We start from the raw sequence: 19,180 nt of genomic DNA, 5'->3' as shown, positions 1-19,180 counted from the left end.
CATTTCGGATTCCTGAGGCGAACTGTTGCTGACCGATCGATCGATAATGTTTCCCTGTTCACTAATTGTTTCACAGTTTACACCATTATTTGCCGCCCGCTCCATTTCCCTATGCACAATTACCAAATTACTACTTTGAGCATTAGTTAATTCATTACTCGGTGGCGCTAACACACTGCTTTCGTCTTCACTGTCATTTCTCAGTTTACTTTGGAGCCTAGTATTACGTTTTTCACACGCCATTATTGTCACAATAACACAGAAAAACACAATTGGAAGAGTAAAATAAGAAAACACATTAACAAAGCACTGAAAATAATATCTAGTTAATTGCAAGCGCAGCTGCGAAATACTTGGTGCAAATCTACATGCATGCCACAACAACAGTGAAAGACTGCAACTACAAAGGAGATTCTCTCTACAATTACGCGCTAGCAACAAACAATAGCTACACTAATTACGCAAACTACAAGAAAAAAATCAGAAGATTCCAGTGAGGTATCCTCGGCTAAGGGTCGACATGTGAAACGTCCCCTTAGAACAATTATACAAGACTGTGCTTAAACTGACACACAATATTCTTAGCGCAACGCAATCTGACTTTCAAAAATCCCTACAAAAGAATGGTCCTGACTAACATTAACCTATACCTTTCACAAATCACTTACCTCACAAAAATCTTCGTTACTCGAACTACTGCAATACAGCCAGTGCCACTGCCAGCTAAATAAAAGATTCAAACTACGGAAGGCACTAACTACTGACAGGCATAGTTAGCAAATGAAAGATTTTAATAGAGAACAAACAATGTATTTACCTTAATAGTGTTGAAAAATCATAATATACATAGCAGTTCATGACATCCAGTCTTACAAATTTCAAAACTCCGCCATTTCTCTCCCCACATCCAGCACTGCTGGCGGCTCACTTCCAACTGCGCAAAGTTACGCGCTGTTAACAGCCAGCTGCCGCTGCCCAATACTACAATGGCAGACAACAATGCAAACTAGCCACAGACTGTACACAGCACAGCCAGTGATTTCCATACAGAGCGCTACGTAACGTTGCCAATAAGAAAACATAAACAGCCTACTTACACTTGGTTGTCAAGTGTTAGATTGTTAGGGGCCTTCAGCCTAATTTAAGGTAAGGCTTTGTTGTCTAAATTTATGTTACCTTGAATTTTAAAGACTGTTTGGAGCCTTCAGCCTAATTGAAGATAAGGCCTTCTGCCTTGTGTTGTTTTTATTTAATTTTACCTTGAATCTTAAATCATCGGCCTTCAGCCGTCTTTAAATTAAGGTTGTTCCTTTTTAAGTCTTGGAGTTTTGGGCCTTCAGTCAAATTATAGAAGTGATATAACGTGTGGTCTTCTGACTTCTAAATATTATTTTTGGCGTCTGAATGTTGAGTTAATGGCTTTTAGCCGTTCCTTTTAAATTAAAGTGGTTTTGCCCTTTAGGCATAAGATAGGGCGGCGTATTCAGCCGATAACCAAGTTCAAGAATTTCTACTGTAACGTTTGGTCAAATAAATAAAGTTATATGTGTTCGAGTGTAACTGACAGCCGCTAAATGTGGCCCCTTTCCACAATTCCAACTACATGTACTGTCCTGCGGGTTTGGCAGGGCGTTTCAAACTGTGTCATCTTAAATTTATTTCATTTTCGTCTTTGTGAGTACTACATATCCATTTGGCTGAAGAGCCGATTGACAGTAACACTGACAGCGCCCTATCCCCTGCGACCTCCCCATATGGGACAGGCAGATGAAACCAATAAAGAAAAGGAAGTAATAGTTGAATTTCTGGAGCATCTTAACAAGTTTAACAAAAACATCAGAAGTATATGATCTCAACATCCGTTCGTTTATTTTCCCGCCGTCCACACCAGTTTCAAAAAACGACATTCGTTATCACAGTCATTTTGCACTGCAGTCGTATTTACAGTGGCTTCTGCCTCAGAGACGACATTTACTGCAGGAGCTGCAGTTTCACCTCTTATTTACTCTTCTATGCTTATTACTGTCTTCTGAAAGAGCACTTCGCTTCTAAATTTACAACTGCTTGATATCATGGAGAAACCGCTAACGCTTAGGATCAGCACGTATGCAGTGTTAGTGCTGGAAACCATCCCGACATTGGGCTATACTCGGTTTATCGAAAACCCACGCGCGAGTGGAGCACTCGAGTCTGTCACAAGGTTCCCCAGAGGATTTTCTTGTTTGCAAGGTAAATTCTAGAACTGAAAATCTGCCCCAGAATGTTCCCAACTGGGTCCCTCAGTGTCCCACCAACAACTCATCTGGTATTTGGATGAAACATCCGTGCCTCTAAAACTGGTCATTACTCTGTGCTATACATAGTAAAAATTACTGTAGCAGTCTCGTACGACAGATCCAGTTCATATACGCACATTCACCACACTATTGTAACAGCAATGTTTGGAAACGATTTGTTCAAAATTGAAGAGCGAAATAATAGTTTAAGCAATCAACGTTAAACTCAGAATTATGGTTTGGGGATTTGAGAAGAGTACAGTAGAATAGTCACAAAGCTGACTGACCTATCTCGTCGGGCAGATGCGGCTGCATCCTGAGCCAGTCTCGCACAGACGTTATGGCTCTCTTGATGTCCTCTTCGTCTGTCCCCAGACTCTTCCTGATGGTCTCCACCTGTTCCCGCGTCGCACGGATGAAGCTGTAGCGATCGCTCATTACTGGTTTTCTGTAAGCAGAAGAAAGGGCGCGTTGCCAGAGAGTCGCACCGACACTCAAAGTTCTCAAAACTTCAGACAGTGGTTGCAAATTTCGCCGCTTTGCTGATTCTGCACAAAATGATCATTTATTTGTTCATTCGAAAATAAACAGGTTTTATGGTCCTTTACTTCATTCGGTAAAAACGGAACCCTTATAGGATCAACTATATGAATACGGAGTGTCTGTTCTTTCGGACATGTCCAAAAGAGCGGACATCAAATATTCATATAGTTGATACTATAAGGGTTCCGTTTTTACCGATTGAGGTGCAGAACACTAAAACCTGTTATATTAGAGTGAAACAAGAATTAACTGGTCTTATTGCCTCGATGCGCAATGACTCTACCACTTTCAGTTGGGATGCACAGTTACGTCCGATCTCCTGTGGGCAATCTCAAAGTAGCAGGCTTGGATGATCTGGGCTGGGACTGCACACAGGTGGCGTTAGGTGGGAATGTGATGGGCTGAGGGGCGTGCCGAGACAGTTCGTGCAATTGCGATAAACACTGTGTGCGGGTGGTGCAGTGACTAAGCAGGAGATCCCGAGTTACAATCCCAGTCTGGCACACATTTTCAGTCGTCGCTGCTGATCCTGCATAAAGTCCTGATGCAGCTGGCATCAATGGTCCCTCCCATTTCCCCTCCTTTCTCCCACCTCCACCTCCAATTTACATAATATGGAATCACTTTGTTTATCTGTCTGTCCGACTGTAAAAAACCTTTTTTCTCATGTGCGAGTAGACATATCAAGTTCAAGTCACTTACAAATGTCTGTAGCCTTAGGTTGTGCAATAAATGTAACCTTCTAAGTTCATGCCACCAGAAGATACGGCTATTTATGCCACATATTTTGACAGTCGCAAACTGACTCATCCAATCTTACCTCTCGCCTAAAATCATGAAATTGGGCATGAAGCAAGATTTCACAGTAGAAGTAAAGGAAAAAATTGGATAGTCGCTAATTCGTAACTGCAAATACGAAAAGAAATTTTCTTTTGTCGTTTTCATCGACGCCAAATTTGAAATAAAAATTTTTTTGTCGCAACGTTAAAATTCAAATATCAGGCTAGGAGTGAAGTTATTGCTTATACAACACATTCCGTAATTTATCCATCATCAGATATGCAGGAGGGATAGCTGTAATTAGATATGGAGTTTTAAGTTGTATGTGAAACAAGTATTAGCGCGCTACTTTATTCGACTTTTACCGTTGCGAACCAGCCAGCCTGCAGAACTACCGATTATTTTAATAGTGGTCACTTGCCTCCTGCAAGACTCTATGTCATATTTGTAGTATTGACATTAAAACATTCTCGAAAATGTTGGAATCCTTGAAGCGATGTGATGCCACTATTAATGTCGACAAGAGGCAAAAATGGTCCAGATTCTCAATTCCCAGTGTGGATGAACTGTCTATATACATAATGAAGTTTGTAAGGAACCCTCAGTCTGAATCGGAGCTGGCCAGCTTTTTATTTTGTATACGAATAAATCTTCGGCAAAACTTTCAGTTTTCACTGACTGATGAATGGACAAATATGTCTCTTTCTTTCCTCCTCGCTTTCGTACACATAGCCCAGTAAAGAATATGTGTTCTTTGAGAATCATTGTCTTGTACCGTTGCCAACAGTGAAAACAGCTGCCAAGAAAAATAATAATGGATGGTTCAATTTGATTTGTACGGTGCCCCTAACATGAACTGACTCGTTTTCACAGTTCAGAATATGGAGTTCTGTGGTATGCTGTAAATTACTGTTAATTTTATTAAATTAACAATAAATAATTTTATTCAGACCTTTGTATTCGTCATGTCGCTGTTAAAACAAAGTGTTAGTAACAAAGCAACAGTGAATTGCTGACGAATGTCGTAACTTTCGAGAAAAGTGGAAAGTGGAGTATTTCCTTGTGAATTGAAAAACACATAAACTGCTTAAGAAATAGTAATGTTACTCGGGTACCACAGCTTATAACATTATTAGTCACTATGAACAATGTGAATCAAAGCATTATTTTTTGAGCGTTTAATGAGCCACGATGATTTAAAGAGGTGGAGTCGGAGTTGGCATAACAACATTTCATATGTGCTGAAGTGTCAAAATACAGTAAAGGTGTTGTGCATACCAGCTGCTTGTTGTCAGAGTCAGTAGCTAGTACCTATTAGTACTTTAAAGGCTTTTCACTAAAGAGTCTACAGTTATAGATAAAGACACAGAAATTACGAGAATAAATAATTACAGCTAACACCTAATCTAAGAATACTTTGATGCGCAAGAAGTCACAACAAAGAACGAACAACTGATGAATAATAAAATATCTGCTTGAGACTTACTGAGTCTCAACTTTATCTATGATAATGGTGTAGCCTGAAGCAATGTACTAAAATTTGCACCAGCGCTAGGATTCGAATCAGGGTCTCCCGCATACTAGGCAATGCGCTAGCTACTGCACCACACCTTTTTTTCAGGCGTTAACCACTACGCTATCTTTTCCTTTTTCCACTGGGGGAACATGGCCACTATGCCGACCCCACACCTGTCAACCATTCACATTTCTTGTAATATATCTTTTTTTTCTATTTTTATTGACTTTGAGAAGATTTTCAGCACCAGGTAGGCGGAGGTAAAGAGGGCGGGGGTCGAAGATTCCAAGGTCTGGCTACAATGCCTCCTCCATACCTGTCACAAGTTTGCTCCGTTATTCCCATGTATTCCCACCTTTGTTCCCACATATGCCTTAAATTGTAGAACAAAACTGGAGTAGTAATTAAGCTAATATAAACAACAGATTGCCACTTCCAATGATGTGAGTACCTTGTAGGACATTGTAACGTAGCAATTTATTACGTGCATTCGTTGCAGTAAGGCACGCAGCCGTTTGGTACGGTGGCTACAGATTGGCTATGTTTTTTATGTTGCTTTACTCACAGCGCAGCTGACGCTGCCTGCCGTAAGAACTGCATAGCGTAACAGTCAATATGGAGATTCATACCTTCTACGAATCTAAATAATCCATATTAGTTGTTATCCGATTTTGTTCAAGTTTGGTATACAGCCTTTTGTCATTAATGGAATGATGCTGTCAAAATTTCAGAGTTTTATTGATTATAGTGCCGGAGATAAAGAAAATAACCAAAAAGTCCTAAAACCAATGCTTGTTTCTTAAAACCATGTCGGGAACAAATAGAGATTGACTAGCATTATCATTTGAAGCCATTACAAAGTTACCATTGCATAAAACTCAATTAATTAGAATTTTCTTTATTTAACACTTTAGTCACTGTGCATTATGTAATACAAAAATCGGTCAAAATTATTATTTGATTAAATTTTGTTGTGTGAGTGGGTGAGAATGATTGAGAGAGTGTATGTGGGACATTCGTTAAAACTTAAAATGTCATTTTTCATAAAAACTTGTACAAATAGACCGTGGGAAAGTTATGGTGCGGCCATGATTCAGATGTGAGCTTGCTTTTGTATAAAAAAAGCAGCCAGAATGAAAGTTAGAGACGGAATACGTTTATTTATCAATTTGGAGCATAATTCGTACTTCCGTTATTTTAAACAATATACCAGAAACTGAAGTTTTAATGACATCAGTTACTAACAGATTATTGATTGGATAAGGCGAGTTTTGCTCCGAAAATGATCTGGAAGGAACATTCTGATTGGTCGTTTAGATCAACAGCCAATCAGAATTAAGCTGTCCCCACGCGAATATGGTGGAGTGGGCAGTGAGTAGAATAGTTTGAGAGAGTCGCTTGCTAACCGACCTACGGATAACACCATGTTAGACAGCTTCGTGAAAATAGTCTGTAAGATGAAGAACTAATGAGTTAATTTCGGTCACAACGTGTCGTGACTGAAGCGATTCGAGTTACGAACATTTTAATTAAAGTTTCTTGGTTCTAAATTAAATAGTTTGAAAGTTATGAGCGTGTGAAATTTCCGGTCATAGTAAAAATTCCGCGTGGCATGTTTCTTGCTCTATACGGAATACTTTGGAAGCACTTCCTTCGAAGAAGACCACTGAAACGACCGAATGTTTAACTCGCGAATATTTGTGGGTCTGTGACTGTTAGAACGTGATAATTAGTCGGGTCAGACTTGCAAAAATCATATTGTTTTATGGCGATCTGAGTAGTGTACTCTCCTCCTCCATCGTCCGCCAGCGCCGTTATTATTCTCTTTTTCCCTCTACGTGTCTCCATCATTACGTGCTAGAACGATGTACGCAACCAGTCCAGACGCTGCCGGGCTAGGGCGGTTATTTTCTACTTAAAGCGTTTCACTTTGATTGCGGAAAGGTCTCGCAAACGGGAGAAGTAATATTCCGCCGTTTGTTTGCGCAATATGCTTCGCTTATGCATAATGTAATGCATCTACGAAGACAGGGCTGTGCATATTCGGTCGACCTAATGATCTGCGCTCGATAACTCGTTGGAGAGCGTAAGCATTTGTACTAAGTCTGTCTAGCCTGTTGCTTAATTTCAGCATCCTGCAACAGTTCGACGTTAAGTTGCCATACCTCAAGGCCATGAAAAGTTTTTGTCGGATGTACCCAAATGAAATATCGCATGCACAATAATCGGAGAAGTTTACAGGCCATATCTCACAAGTATCAATATTACGCATGAATTCTTCAATTCTATTGCAGGGTCCTATAGCGACGTGTTGAGTCCATGACACATCGAACTGCTACACTACATCGACAAAAGGAGGTCCGACACGAAATTTGGAAATATTGCACGACTTTTGTCACTTCAGTGTCTTTTTCGGACACTTGATGCGGCAGTTCTTTTTTCTAACGGGGATGCTTCCATCTATGGTTAGGTAACATACACGTAGAGGTAAGAGCAGAAGTGCCACGTTTACGACCATGCAAATATCGGCAAGTAATTATGCGACAAGTGTTATAAAATGTTTAGTATACTCCGCTTTGCTTTCTGTTACGTGTAGCTCGTTGTTTTCACCGTATAAAATGTTTAGTATACTCCGCTTTGCTTTCTGTTACGTGTAGCTCGTTGTTTTCACCGTATTTTGAAATTAGTGAAGAGACTAATCCTTATCCAACACAGGGTTCCAGTTTAATTCCTATGACGCCAGAAAGGTTCGACACTGCTGGCAATGTGTCAGCTCTGCTTTTGCTAGAACGAGAAACACTGTTGTAGTCTCCCAGCCCTGTAAGAGCGAATCGCGTTCATTCTTCTGCATCGCTCCTCTCCACTTTGTAAGCCTAATTTCTCGTTTGTTTATAGTGGCGTTGCCCCACTGATGCTGTTAGGTTGATGAATCACTACGAGAGATAGCCGTTGTGAAGCACTCGTCTCATAATAGCCATTGCATGCGGTTCCCTTAGCAGTGATCGCTTGGAAACTGGTTCAGACGGATACGTATTCATTGACAGCATCAGTTCCTGTCTGCTTAGACAGGACAGGGTGTGATAATTGTCTCTGGTCGCTGTTGGTTAGGATAGTTTTACAGCGACTTTCCTTACATCGTGTGACATGAATATCAGATGTGATGTAGGTTGAAGCAAAGAATTAAAATTTGTACCAGTGTCGGTATTTTAACCCGCGTCTCCTGCTTCCTAGGCAGCGACACTAACAGCTGCACCTCAATGGCAGTGTGGCTGTCATATGTGCATGGGTTGCCCTCGTATGCCGCCCCTCTCTATACAATTCCAGTTCACGCCTCTGCCCATTGCTATTCTCCTTCTGAGGTGTGTGAGTGCTGGCGTAGCTGCCACTTTGTGGGGGGCTCGCGCGAGTGGAGTGGGGCACCTCGTCAGCCGTGTGTCGGTGTAGTTTGTGAGTACAACGCAGCCATCTAGCTACGGAAGCTCATATTAGGAAGTCTATGGCGAAATTTTTGTTCCCGTTCGGATATGACAGGTCTAAAGTTTGTGAAATCGACTACTGGTTGTTCGAAAAGACAGGTTTACAAGACGACGACGCTCACGGCTTGGCATATGATTCCCTCGCTAATGCAGTGTGTGTTAAAGTGCGAGACGTTGAAACAAGTACCCGGATTATGACGAAAACAGCAGGTTTCGCGAACTTTCTTCATTCCAATGGTGAATATTGTTCAATCGTGGCCAGCTACGCTGGTTTACGGTTGCGATCTGTGCACATATTCAACCTCCCATTTGAACTGAAATTCGATCTCATCAAACAAGCGTTAACGATCTATGGAATGATTTTGCAGATTACTGGTGGAAATCGACGGGCAACAAACATTTCAGTGTTGACAATGGTGTGCGAAATGCTACAGCTGATCTTCATAAGCATATCCCGTCGTATATTATGGTTGAAGGCTTCAAAGCCTCGGTTGTTTATGACGGCCAAACAAGGACCTGCATACTATATGGATCCAGGGATTATCTTGAGGCAACCTGTCTCCGTGTAAAGTCTTTACGGAGGGAAAACCAGGCAGTCACCTCCGCGGGCAGTGTGCGACGTCAAGAACAACTGTTGTATGTGGAAACCTTGTCAGCTCAATTACAGGAAACCTGGAATGGGCAGGGCCCTGACATATCATGTCAGGAAGAAAACAAAGGAAATCAGGATTCAACTGCACGTAGCGTATTGAGGAATGAACAGAGTTCAACGGTTACCCTGCCAAAATGTTCGAGTCAGGTCTCTCGAAGACAGACTAATCCCCAGATGTTAGACGGTAGCATGACACCAGGGGGAAAAAAAATTGGAGTGCTTGTTAAACATCCCGATGTCTCACAAGGTTGCAATCCCAATGATGTTCCAGCGTCATCAGTAGGTAGTGACATGCTAGTTGACGAGCACACAAACCCAAAAACGCAACATTCAACGACCGGTCCGGTCAGCCAGTATCAAATAAGGACAATTCAAAAAAGTCTTCTAAACAAGCAAAACGGCCCCCTAGAATACAAAGTCAGAGACACAGTAATTAGAAAGGAAAAGAAGAAGCACCAGAGATATCCCTAAGAAATCTCAGACAGTTTAAACGGCAGTTGCAATGAGGGTAATGGCTCCCATTCGGAATAATAACGTACAGATGGAGATAATCACATGAACACAACCGTGTTCGCATCTTCCATGTCTCTTCCGGTACCGAACACGCTTTGGTCGGAAGATATTGAACAGTAGTAAACAGTTATATGCGGACTTACAAGATGGCTGCAGTTAAAGTCTACCGGATAAGTTCGGCGGTCATCTTTATGCCGCTGACACGGATGTTGCCATGTTCGACTTTAAAACTATCTCTGAAGGGTTAAAACTAGACAAGATATGGCAGTCGACTTTGTACCAACGAAGTGACTATCGATTACCTGTAATCGAGAGAGAGGTGGCACTAGCCAGAATTAGTTTTAAAGTCGAAAGCGCGTGACGAGTGGTGGCGCCATCTAAGCGCTCTATGTAAGTGGGACCTCCAGCGCCTAGCAGCCAATCGCCGACTCACCTCAGAAGATGTTGCCCCCAGCCGGCAACGAAACGTCAGGAAGGAGAAGAAGTTTTATATACGGACCACTGCAATTCAGCCTGGAAGTCTTAATTAATGAAGACGCCGGCCGTGAAAGGTTACATGTTATGATTAAAACTGCTGTTCTTCCTTCATTTCCGATGTTGATGATGGTTTCATAACCTGTTATGTCCGCTAGTTGATACAACCTCTTCTAACATGGCAACATCCGTCTTCCGACCAAAGCGTGTTCGGTACCGGAAGAGACATGGAAGATGCTAACACGGTTGTGTTCATGTGATTATCTCCATCTGTACGTTATTATTCCGAATGGGAGCCATTACCCTCATTGCAACTGCCGTTTAAACTGTCTGAGATTTCTTAGGGATATCTCTGGTGCTTCTTCTTTTCCTTTCTAATTACTGTGTCTCTGACTTTGTATTCTAGGGGGCCGTTTTGCTTGTTTAGAAGACTTTTTTGAATTGTCCTTATTTGATACTGGCTGACCGGACCGGTCGTTGAATGTTGCGTTTTTGGGTTTGTGTGCTCGTCAACTAGCATGTCACTACCTACTGATGACGCTGGAACATCATTGGGATTGCAACCTTGTGAGACATCGGGATGTTTGACAAGCACTCCAATTTTTTTCCCCCCTGGTGTCATGCTACCGTCTAACATCTGGGGATTAGTCTGTCTTCGAGAGACCTGACTCGAACATTTTGGCAGGGTAACCGTTGAACTCTGTTCATTCCTCAATACGCTACGTGCAGTTGAATCCTGATTTCCTTTGTTTTCTTCCTGACATGATATGTCAGGGCCCTGCCCATTCCAAGTTTCCTGTAATTGAGCTGACAAGGTTTCCACATACAACAGTTTTTCTTGACGTCGCACACTGCCCGCGGAGGTGACTGCCTGGTTTTCCCTCCGTAAAGACTTTACACGGAGACAGGTTGCCTCAAGATAATCCCTGCATCCATATAGTATGCAGGTCCTTGTTTGGCCGTCATAAACAACCGAGGCTTTGAAGCCTTGAACCATAATATACGACGGGATATGCTTATGAAGATCAGCTGTAGCATTTCGCACACCATTGTCAACACTGAAATGTTTGTTGCCCGTCGATTTCCACAAGTAATCTGCAAAACCATTCCATAGATCGTTAACGCTTGTTTGATGAGATCGAATTTCAGTTCAAATGGGAGGTTGAATATGTGCACAGATCGCAACAGTAAACCAGCATACCTGGCCACGATTGAACAAGATTCACCATTGGAATGAAGAAAGTTCGCGAAACCTGCTGTTTTCGTCATAATCCGGGTACTTGTTTCAACGTCTCGCACTTTTAACAAACACTGCATTACCAAGGAAATCATATGCCAAGCCGTGAACGACATCGTCTTGTAAGCCTATCTTCTCGAACAACCAGTCGTCGATTTCACAAAGTTTAGACCTGTCATATCCGAACGGGAACAAAAATTTCGCCGTAGACTTATTACTCTGAGCTTCCGTAGCTAGATGGCTGCGTTGTGCTCACAAACTACAGCGACACACGGCTGACGAGGTGCCCCACTCGCACGAGCCCCCCACAAAGCGGCAGCTACGCCAGCACTGACACACCCCAGAAGGGGAAGAGCAGTGGGCAGAGGCGTGAACTGGAATTGTATAGGGAAGGGCGACATACGAGGGCACCCCATGCACATATGACAGCCACACTGCCATTGAGGTGCAGCTGTTAGTGTCGCTGCCTAGGAAGCAGGAGACCCGGGTTAAAATCCCGACACTGGTACAAATTTTAATTCTTTGCTTCAACCTACATCACATCTGATATTCATGTCACACGATGTAAGGACAGTCGCTGTAAAACTATCCTAACCAACAGCGACCAGAGACCATTATCACACCCTGTCCTGTCTAAGCAGACAGGAACTGATGCTGTCAATGAATGCGTACCCGTCTGAACCAGTTTCCAAACGATCACTGCTAAGGGAACTGCATGCAATGGCTATTATGAGACGAGTGCTTCACAACGGCTATCTCTCGTAGTGATTCATCAACCTAACAGCATCAGTGGGGCAACGCCACTATAAACAAACGAGAAATTAGGCTTACAAAGTGGAGAGGAGCGATGCAGAAGAATGAACCCGACTCCCTCCTACAGGGCTGGGAGCCTACAACAGTGTTTCTCGTTCTGGCAAAAGCAGAGTTGACGTGGGGTCAGCAGAGCTGGACCCCCCTGGCGTCGTTGGATTCAAACTCTAACCCTGTGTTGGATAACAATTAGTCTCTTCACTAATTTCAAAATACGGTGAAAACAACAAGCTACACATAACAGAAAGCAAAGCGGAGTATACAAAGCATTTTATAACGCCTGTCGCACAATGGCTTGCCGATATTTGCATGGTCGTGAACGTGGCACTTCTGGTCTTACCTCCACCTGTATATTACCTAACCATAGATGGAAGCAATCCCGTAAGAAAAAATCAAGTGTCCGAAAAACACACTGAAGTGCCAAAGTCGTGCAATATTCCCAAATTTAGTGTCGGGCCTCCTTTTCCCGGTGAAGTGTAGCAGTTCGATGCGTCATGGACTCAACAAGTCGTTGGAAGACCCTGCAGTAGAACTGAAACAAATGAGCCCTCGGTCACTATTATTTTTAGTTTTATTGACCAGGTTTCAACAGTTCAAAGAGCGCCTTCATCAGAATTAAAACAATTAAAATGGCCTATGCCACAGTTACAAATTTATAGGAAAACACATTTTTTATATAAAAAGTGTAAGTACTGCCAAACAATAAACGACAGAGGTAGTTCTTACATGTCACAAATAAAATAATTAACAGGCCAGAAGGGCTTCAGTCACAAAATATATAAAAAGGAATGCGTTAAGGCGAGCTACAGTGGGCTGCTCGTACCTGTACAGGCAGAGGCTGCAACGGAGTGAGGTGCCCGCGTTAAGAAGTGCGGGCAAGTCAACATGACAATGCATCGAGAGTTCCATCTGGTAGCCGCAGGTGCAACTTGGCTACTCAATATTCAAATGTAGACACAGAAAATTATAATGAATATTGTTCAGTACATAATGTAAAAGGTAATATTTTAACAGTGACAAATGAAGTACCATTCCGCCTGCATCAGAGCTTAGCAGTACAGTTTGAAGCATAAAAATGTCATTATAGAAAATACAGGAAGGCTGGTAGAAAGCGATATAACGAAATACTGCCAATAAACCGTTTAGTAAATGAAACATTATGAGTTAACTTAGATGGAAAAAAAAACATTTCGGTGAACTGCACAAGGAGACGCGAAATTAAATGTCAAGTAACGGCTTCATACCGTTGAAGAAATATTTATTACGCAACTACAGCTGTTCATCAGGAATGAGATTATCACTTGGAGAAGTTTAAACATCTCTAATTCTTCCAGAACGTCTAATTTACATCCTTTCTTCTCTGTGTGCAAAATGTTGATATCGCAAATAGCTTTAGGCACGTGACCTGTAATTAGATGGTCGGCGAAAGACGAATTTTGGGGACTACTGCCATTTTTTCTTAAAAGGTGTTCCTTATATCTGGCTGTAAAGGCACGTCCTGTTTGTCCTATGTAGTAATAAGAGCACATATCGCAGGCAATCTTATAGACGCCAAAACTTTCTAAAGGGGGACGAATCGATTTTAAATCATGAATGAAGGTTTTTTTCGAATTATTATTGGTAGAAAATGGAACGTTGCAGTTGTATTTACAACGGAGAAGGCGTTGGATGTGATAGGAGACGTGTCCCACGAAAGGAATAGAGAAATATTTTTTTGCATTGGATTGAATGATAGAGGTGCCGACCGTAGTAACTCTTTTAGTAGTTTTCTTTTTAAGGATATCATCTACTATGCTAGCTTTATACTCGTTATTATCTGCTATCGTTTTGAGTAAATTGATTTCGTCGTTGAACTTTTCTTTGGAAAGTAGAATGGAAGTAGCTCGGAGAGTGGCAGAATGAAAGAAGGCGTTTTTATGAGACTGTGGATGAATGGAGGATGCAGGTACGATCTGGTCAGTATATGTTTCTTTACGGAAAATACTGAATGAGATTTTATTATCTTCTATTGCAAGTACCAAGTCAAGAAAGTTTAATTGGCGGGCCTCGTTCTCAAGTTTGATGGTCAAAGATATTTTCTCATGAAGATCACTGAAAGATGATTAAAATATCATCAACGTGCCTGCAGTAGGAGAGAATGCCTAGTGATGTAACTGAAAAACAGTTAAAAAACTTTTCTTCTAGAGAGTTGATGAAAATATCATTAAGGGATTTCCCATAGAGAGACCGTCGGATTGCTGGTACAGTTGTTCATTAAATTAAAATTAGTTGTACTTGACTGCGACCGTGATGAGATTCATGAGGTCAGTGATGTGTTCATCTAAAAGATCTTTTTTGAAATGACGTAATTTTTTTCTACGATTGTAAACGTTTCCTGTACAGGGACACGAGTATAAAGATTTTTTATGCATAATGAAAGCAGCATGGTGTCTGAACCGCATTCTAAATTTTATATTTTTTGGACTAAGGCGTGGCTATTGGGGACGGAATAATTGTTCTCGACAACGAATGACTTTTTTTCAGAATTTCATGTAGAAATCATGGTACGCGCTATTCATAGTATTAGATATCAGGCGTATCGGATGGTTAGGTTTGTGGATTTTAAGTTGAGACCGAAGTTTTTGGGACTGAGGTTTTATGTTAATGAGCATGTTCTTCTGAAAAAGGTTTGATTAGAAATTTTGCGTTATTGATGGCTGACCTGACTTCTTATTGTAATTCTGGAGTCGGATCCTCATGCAGTTCCGAAATATTATTTTCGCAATAAAATCTAAGGTTTGAAAATCTATTCAGAATTGTAGGAGATAACTAAAGAGCAAACATTGTCTTTTCCTATAAATTTGTAACTATGCTATAGACCATTTTAACTGTTTTAATTCTGATGAACGCACTCTTAGAAGTGTTGAAACCTGGTCAGTAAGACTGCAAATAATAGTGACCGAGGGCTTATTCGTTTCAATTTTAATTTAGAAACGGTCACTGAACCAAGCAGCCATGTTTAAAACTTTGCGGCCCTGCAGCAGCATTGAGCTGCGCCGCCTCTACAGTCATCCATAACTGCGGACGTGTTGCCGATGCAGGCTTGTGTCTACCAGCTGACCTCTCAACTAGGTCCCATAAAAGTTCGACGGGATTCCTGTCCAGCAATCTGGGTGGCCAAATCTTTCGCACGACAATGATTGGTTCAGTTGATCCAGAGGACCCAGTCTGTTCCATGTAAAAACAGCCCACAGAATTATACAGCCATCGCCAGCTTGCACAGTGTGTCGTTGACAACGTGGGTCCATGGCTTCGTGGGGTGTGCGCGACGTTCGAGCCCTACCATTTGCTCTTACCAACTGAAATCTGGACTCACCTGACCAGGCCACGGTTTTCCAGTCGTCTACGGTCCAGACGATATGGTCTCGAGCTCAGGAGAGGCGCTGCAAGTGATTTGGTGCTGATACCAAAGTCACTAGCGCCGGTCGCCTGCTGCCATAGACAATTAACGTTAAATTTCGCCACACTTACCTAACGTACACGTTCGTCGTACGTCCCACATTCATTTCTGCGGTTATTTCACGCAGTGTTGCTTGCTGACGACTCCATGCAAATGCCGCTGCCCTCGGTCGTTAAATGATGGCCGTCATGGCAGTCGGTTACTGCGTTGTCCGTGGTGAGAAGCAATGCCTAAAAGTTGGTATTCTCGGCACACTGTTAATAATGTGGATCTCGGAACGTTGAATTTCCTAACAATTTATGAAATTTGCTTGCACTTACCTCCAACTACTATTCCACGTTCAAAGTCTCAGCTGAGCCAATGCACCGCACTTTTATACGTCGTGTACGTGATACTAACACCATCAGTGTATGTGGATATCGATATCCCATGACTTATGGCACGTCAGTATACATACACCAGCGAACAAGTGAGACGGTATGTGTTCGCGTAAGTCAGTTCGAATGGACCGAATACCGCTGTCGACGTGATAACCGTACAGCCACAGGACCAGTTTTCATTTGTTGCGCTGACAGGTTGTCTGTGCTAACGTAAAGAATTAGCTATTTCATGGTTAGGATATCGAAAGGTGTTTTGAAAATCTACACAGTTTGAATGCAGTATCCTGAATGTTGCATAGTACTGCTGCCTTCAGCACGCTTGAATTTTAGGATTTAGACATTTTCCGGCAGTATCCGTTCGCAGATATGGTGGTTTGCTAACTCGAGAAAACACGAATGCGGGTAGACGTCTAACTACATGCCTACACATTCGTCTCATGGCAGATACAAAAGACAGGCCAGTGTGCGCGAGAGGTTCTAGGCGCTACAGTTTGGAACCGTGAGATCGCTACGGTCGAAGGTTCGAATCCTGCCTCGGGCATGGATTTGTGTGATGTCTTTAGGTTAGTTAGGTTTAAGTAGTTCTACGTTCTACGGGGCTGATGACGTCAGACATTTAGTCCCATAATGTTCAGAGCCATTTGAACCAGAGCCAGATACAAAACATACAATTTTCTGGGGATGGCAACCACATCCTAGAGACACTGTCAATAGCGATAACAACACTCAAAATTCAATATCATTTTTAATTCTCAAAAAAGTTGTGACAATTAAGAAGTAAAATATCCGTCCTGCATTCTTTATTCCAAGGAACGTTGGTAGCTGATAAAGGCAAAGTGAAAAAGCCGAATACAATAAGTATAAGGGCTCTCGGGTTTATGAAACTGCCTGCAATGAGCGTCCTCATATATATATATATATATATATATATATATATATATATATATATATATATATATATATATATATATATATATATATATCAGACTGGGCATAATTTTAATATACGATTTGAAGAACAACTAAACCTTGACGATCACAGATTAGCTATCTCAGTTTACTTAAAAGAAGTGGGTCACTCTATTTCCAGTACTGAAAAGAATTTGCATGTTATATTTATGGAAACCAAAGGAAACTTTTTAAATGCTTTGGAAGAAACACATATCATGAAGGCAGTAAAGGGACCCCTAGTTTCAGTTCTGAATAATCAAGCTGAATCAAAACACTACAATATCCTATCGAATTTTTATTTCCTGAATTGCCACCGTTAGCTACAAGGATCATTTTCACTTCAATTTATCAACTGTATAATACTCAAATACCACCCCTTTGATAATTTATAATATTGAGGTACTGATGTAAAACAGATTATGTTCTGTTTTCCATTTGATGCCTATAATAAACTATGTACTTTTTTAAAGTTATGTAATGTGGTTCCCAGTCTTCGGTTGTTTTCCTAGCTGTGATTTCCTCCTTGCAGCTCTTCGCGTCTTTAATTTGTTGTTCTCTGAGCCTGCCGCTGTGGTTCTAGGCACTTCAGTCCAACCACGGTGGTGCTACGGTCGCAGCCTGCCTCGGGCATGGATGTGTGTGATGTCATTATGTTAGTTAGGTTTACGTAGTTCTAAGTCTAGGGGACTGATGACTTCAGATGTTAAGTCCCATAGTGCTCAGAGTCATTTGAACCATTTTAATCTTCCGTCTGCCGTTGTAGTGCTACCCTCTATGGGCCGATTACACCACATCGGGCTGTTGGCAATACGGCACAAGTACGCACATTCTGGGGGATTTTTAAGTTTTACTTCGTTTGTTTTGTGCAGCTCGTGTATACCGGACCTTATAATATATCCTACAGGATGTTATCCTGGAAGCTGTTTTCCATATCCCTTCCATTCCCAACATGTTGATTCCATACTGGTGTATTATTTTTTGGATAATATTTGACATGTTCGAACCATACTTTCCCTAGACATTAGTTAACTTTTAGCAATTTTAACCCCGTTCACAAGAGCGTACCATTCATTATTAGTTGTTCTCTCACTTTTTTCTAGACCTGACTCACTAAGCAGTCATGCTTTGTACATTTTGGCAAGCATTTCTCGGTATACTGAATTCTATTATCACAGTCCACCGTTATGATTCGACTCTTAACGTGGATAACCTCAGAAAAGCTGGGGCTCCGTAACAGTCCACTTACTAATTGTATTGTTTTGCCAACACTGTAATTGTGTATTTGTACCACTTCAAAAATTTTATACAGTGATTGGTATTTTTGAAAGATAAACTTGGTAATGTGTATATACTGACCTGAAAACGATAGTTGTGAACAAATAACCTACATGAACCTTATCATTCTTGACTTTTTAATTGCTATAATTTTTATCATGATTTCGATGGTTATTGAGTGTTGACTCTTGTTACTGTATCTCGTATCCATGCGCGGTTTTCGGATCCTGTCGGCGTCTGCGCACTCCAGTCGAAAGTTCATTGCACCGTAAAATTCCTACAAGCGTTTGCAGCTGTTTCACTCACCGATTTCCGAAACAATCACCAAAAACTCGCGAACTCAGCTGAGGGCAGCAAAGTCGCCTCCACGAAGCCGCACAGTCGCATGGTCTGAGCTCGCCGCACGCGAACGCTGACGGGCGGCCGTCTAGACACCTACTGGCGTGGCCTCCAGGTAACCGGTGTGGCAACCTCGGCAAACGCGTCTAGCGCCTCAGGCTACTCTTTACCTAATTACTGCAAAAAAATCAAGCATTCAGACACGTACATTTCAACTTTCGTAATGCTGGCCAACATTAAAACCAGAAAGCTGGAAAGTAATGCAATACAACCATTAACGTGAGATAAATTTTGTAAGAAAACAATTTTTTGTGCACCATACACAGTGAGTAAGCTATTTTCAGTGTTTATTCACTCTCTTTCCACTTCGAGGAACTTTAATTTGACATATTCTGTTCCTTACTTTTTTCGAAATTCAGCGGGATTTTATCAGTCGTTCTTACTTTCTTACATGCTTGATTTTTAATTTCCACTTTCATCATAATATTGAATTCATCTTATCTTTTGGGTATCAAAGTA

The 19,180-nt window shown here is 41.6% G+C and overlaps 1 protein-coding gene across 2 annotated transcripts in view; it reads right to left on the bottom strand.

Annotated features, from left to right (window-relative positions):
* The window catches only part of LOC124615272 (retinol-binding protein pinta-like), a 114,557-nt gene extending 95,643 nt beyond the window's left edge, over nucleotides 1-18,914 (bottom strand). For both annotated transcript variants that reach the window (XM_047143020.1, XM_047143021.1), the window contains exons 1-2: nucleotides 18,629-18,914; nucleotides 2,564-2,724 (exon numbers count right to left, since the gene is read on the bottom strand). In XM_047143020.1, the coding sequence (XP_046998976.1) occupies nucleotides 2,564-2,714 (151 nt within the window). In that variant the 5' untranslated portion in view covers nucleotides 2,715-2,724; nucleotides 18,629-18,914. The remainder of the gene's footprint in view (nucleotides 1-2,563; nucleotides 2,725-18,628) is intronic.
* Nucleotides 18,915-19,180: the final 266 nt, after the last annotated feature.

Source organism: Schistocerca americana, chromosome 5 (assembly GCF_021461395.2).
Source record: "Schistocerca americana isolate TAMUIC-IGC-003095 chromosome 5, iqSchAmer2.1, whole genome shotgun sequence".
Taxonomy (NCBI): domain Eukaryota; kingdom Metazoa; phylum Arthropoda; class Insecta; order Orthoptera; family Acrididae; genus Schistocerca; species Schistocerca americana.
Note: the sequence above shows the minus strand (reverse complement) of the source record. Positions and strands in the feature narration are given on the sequence as shown.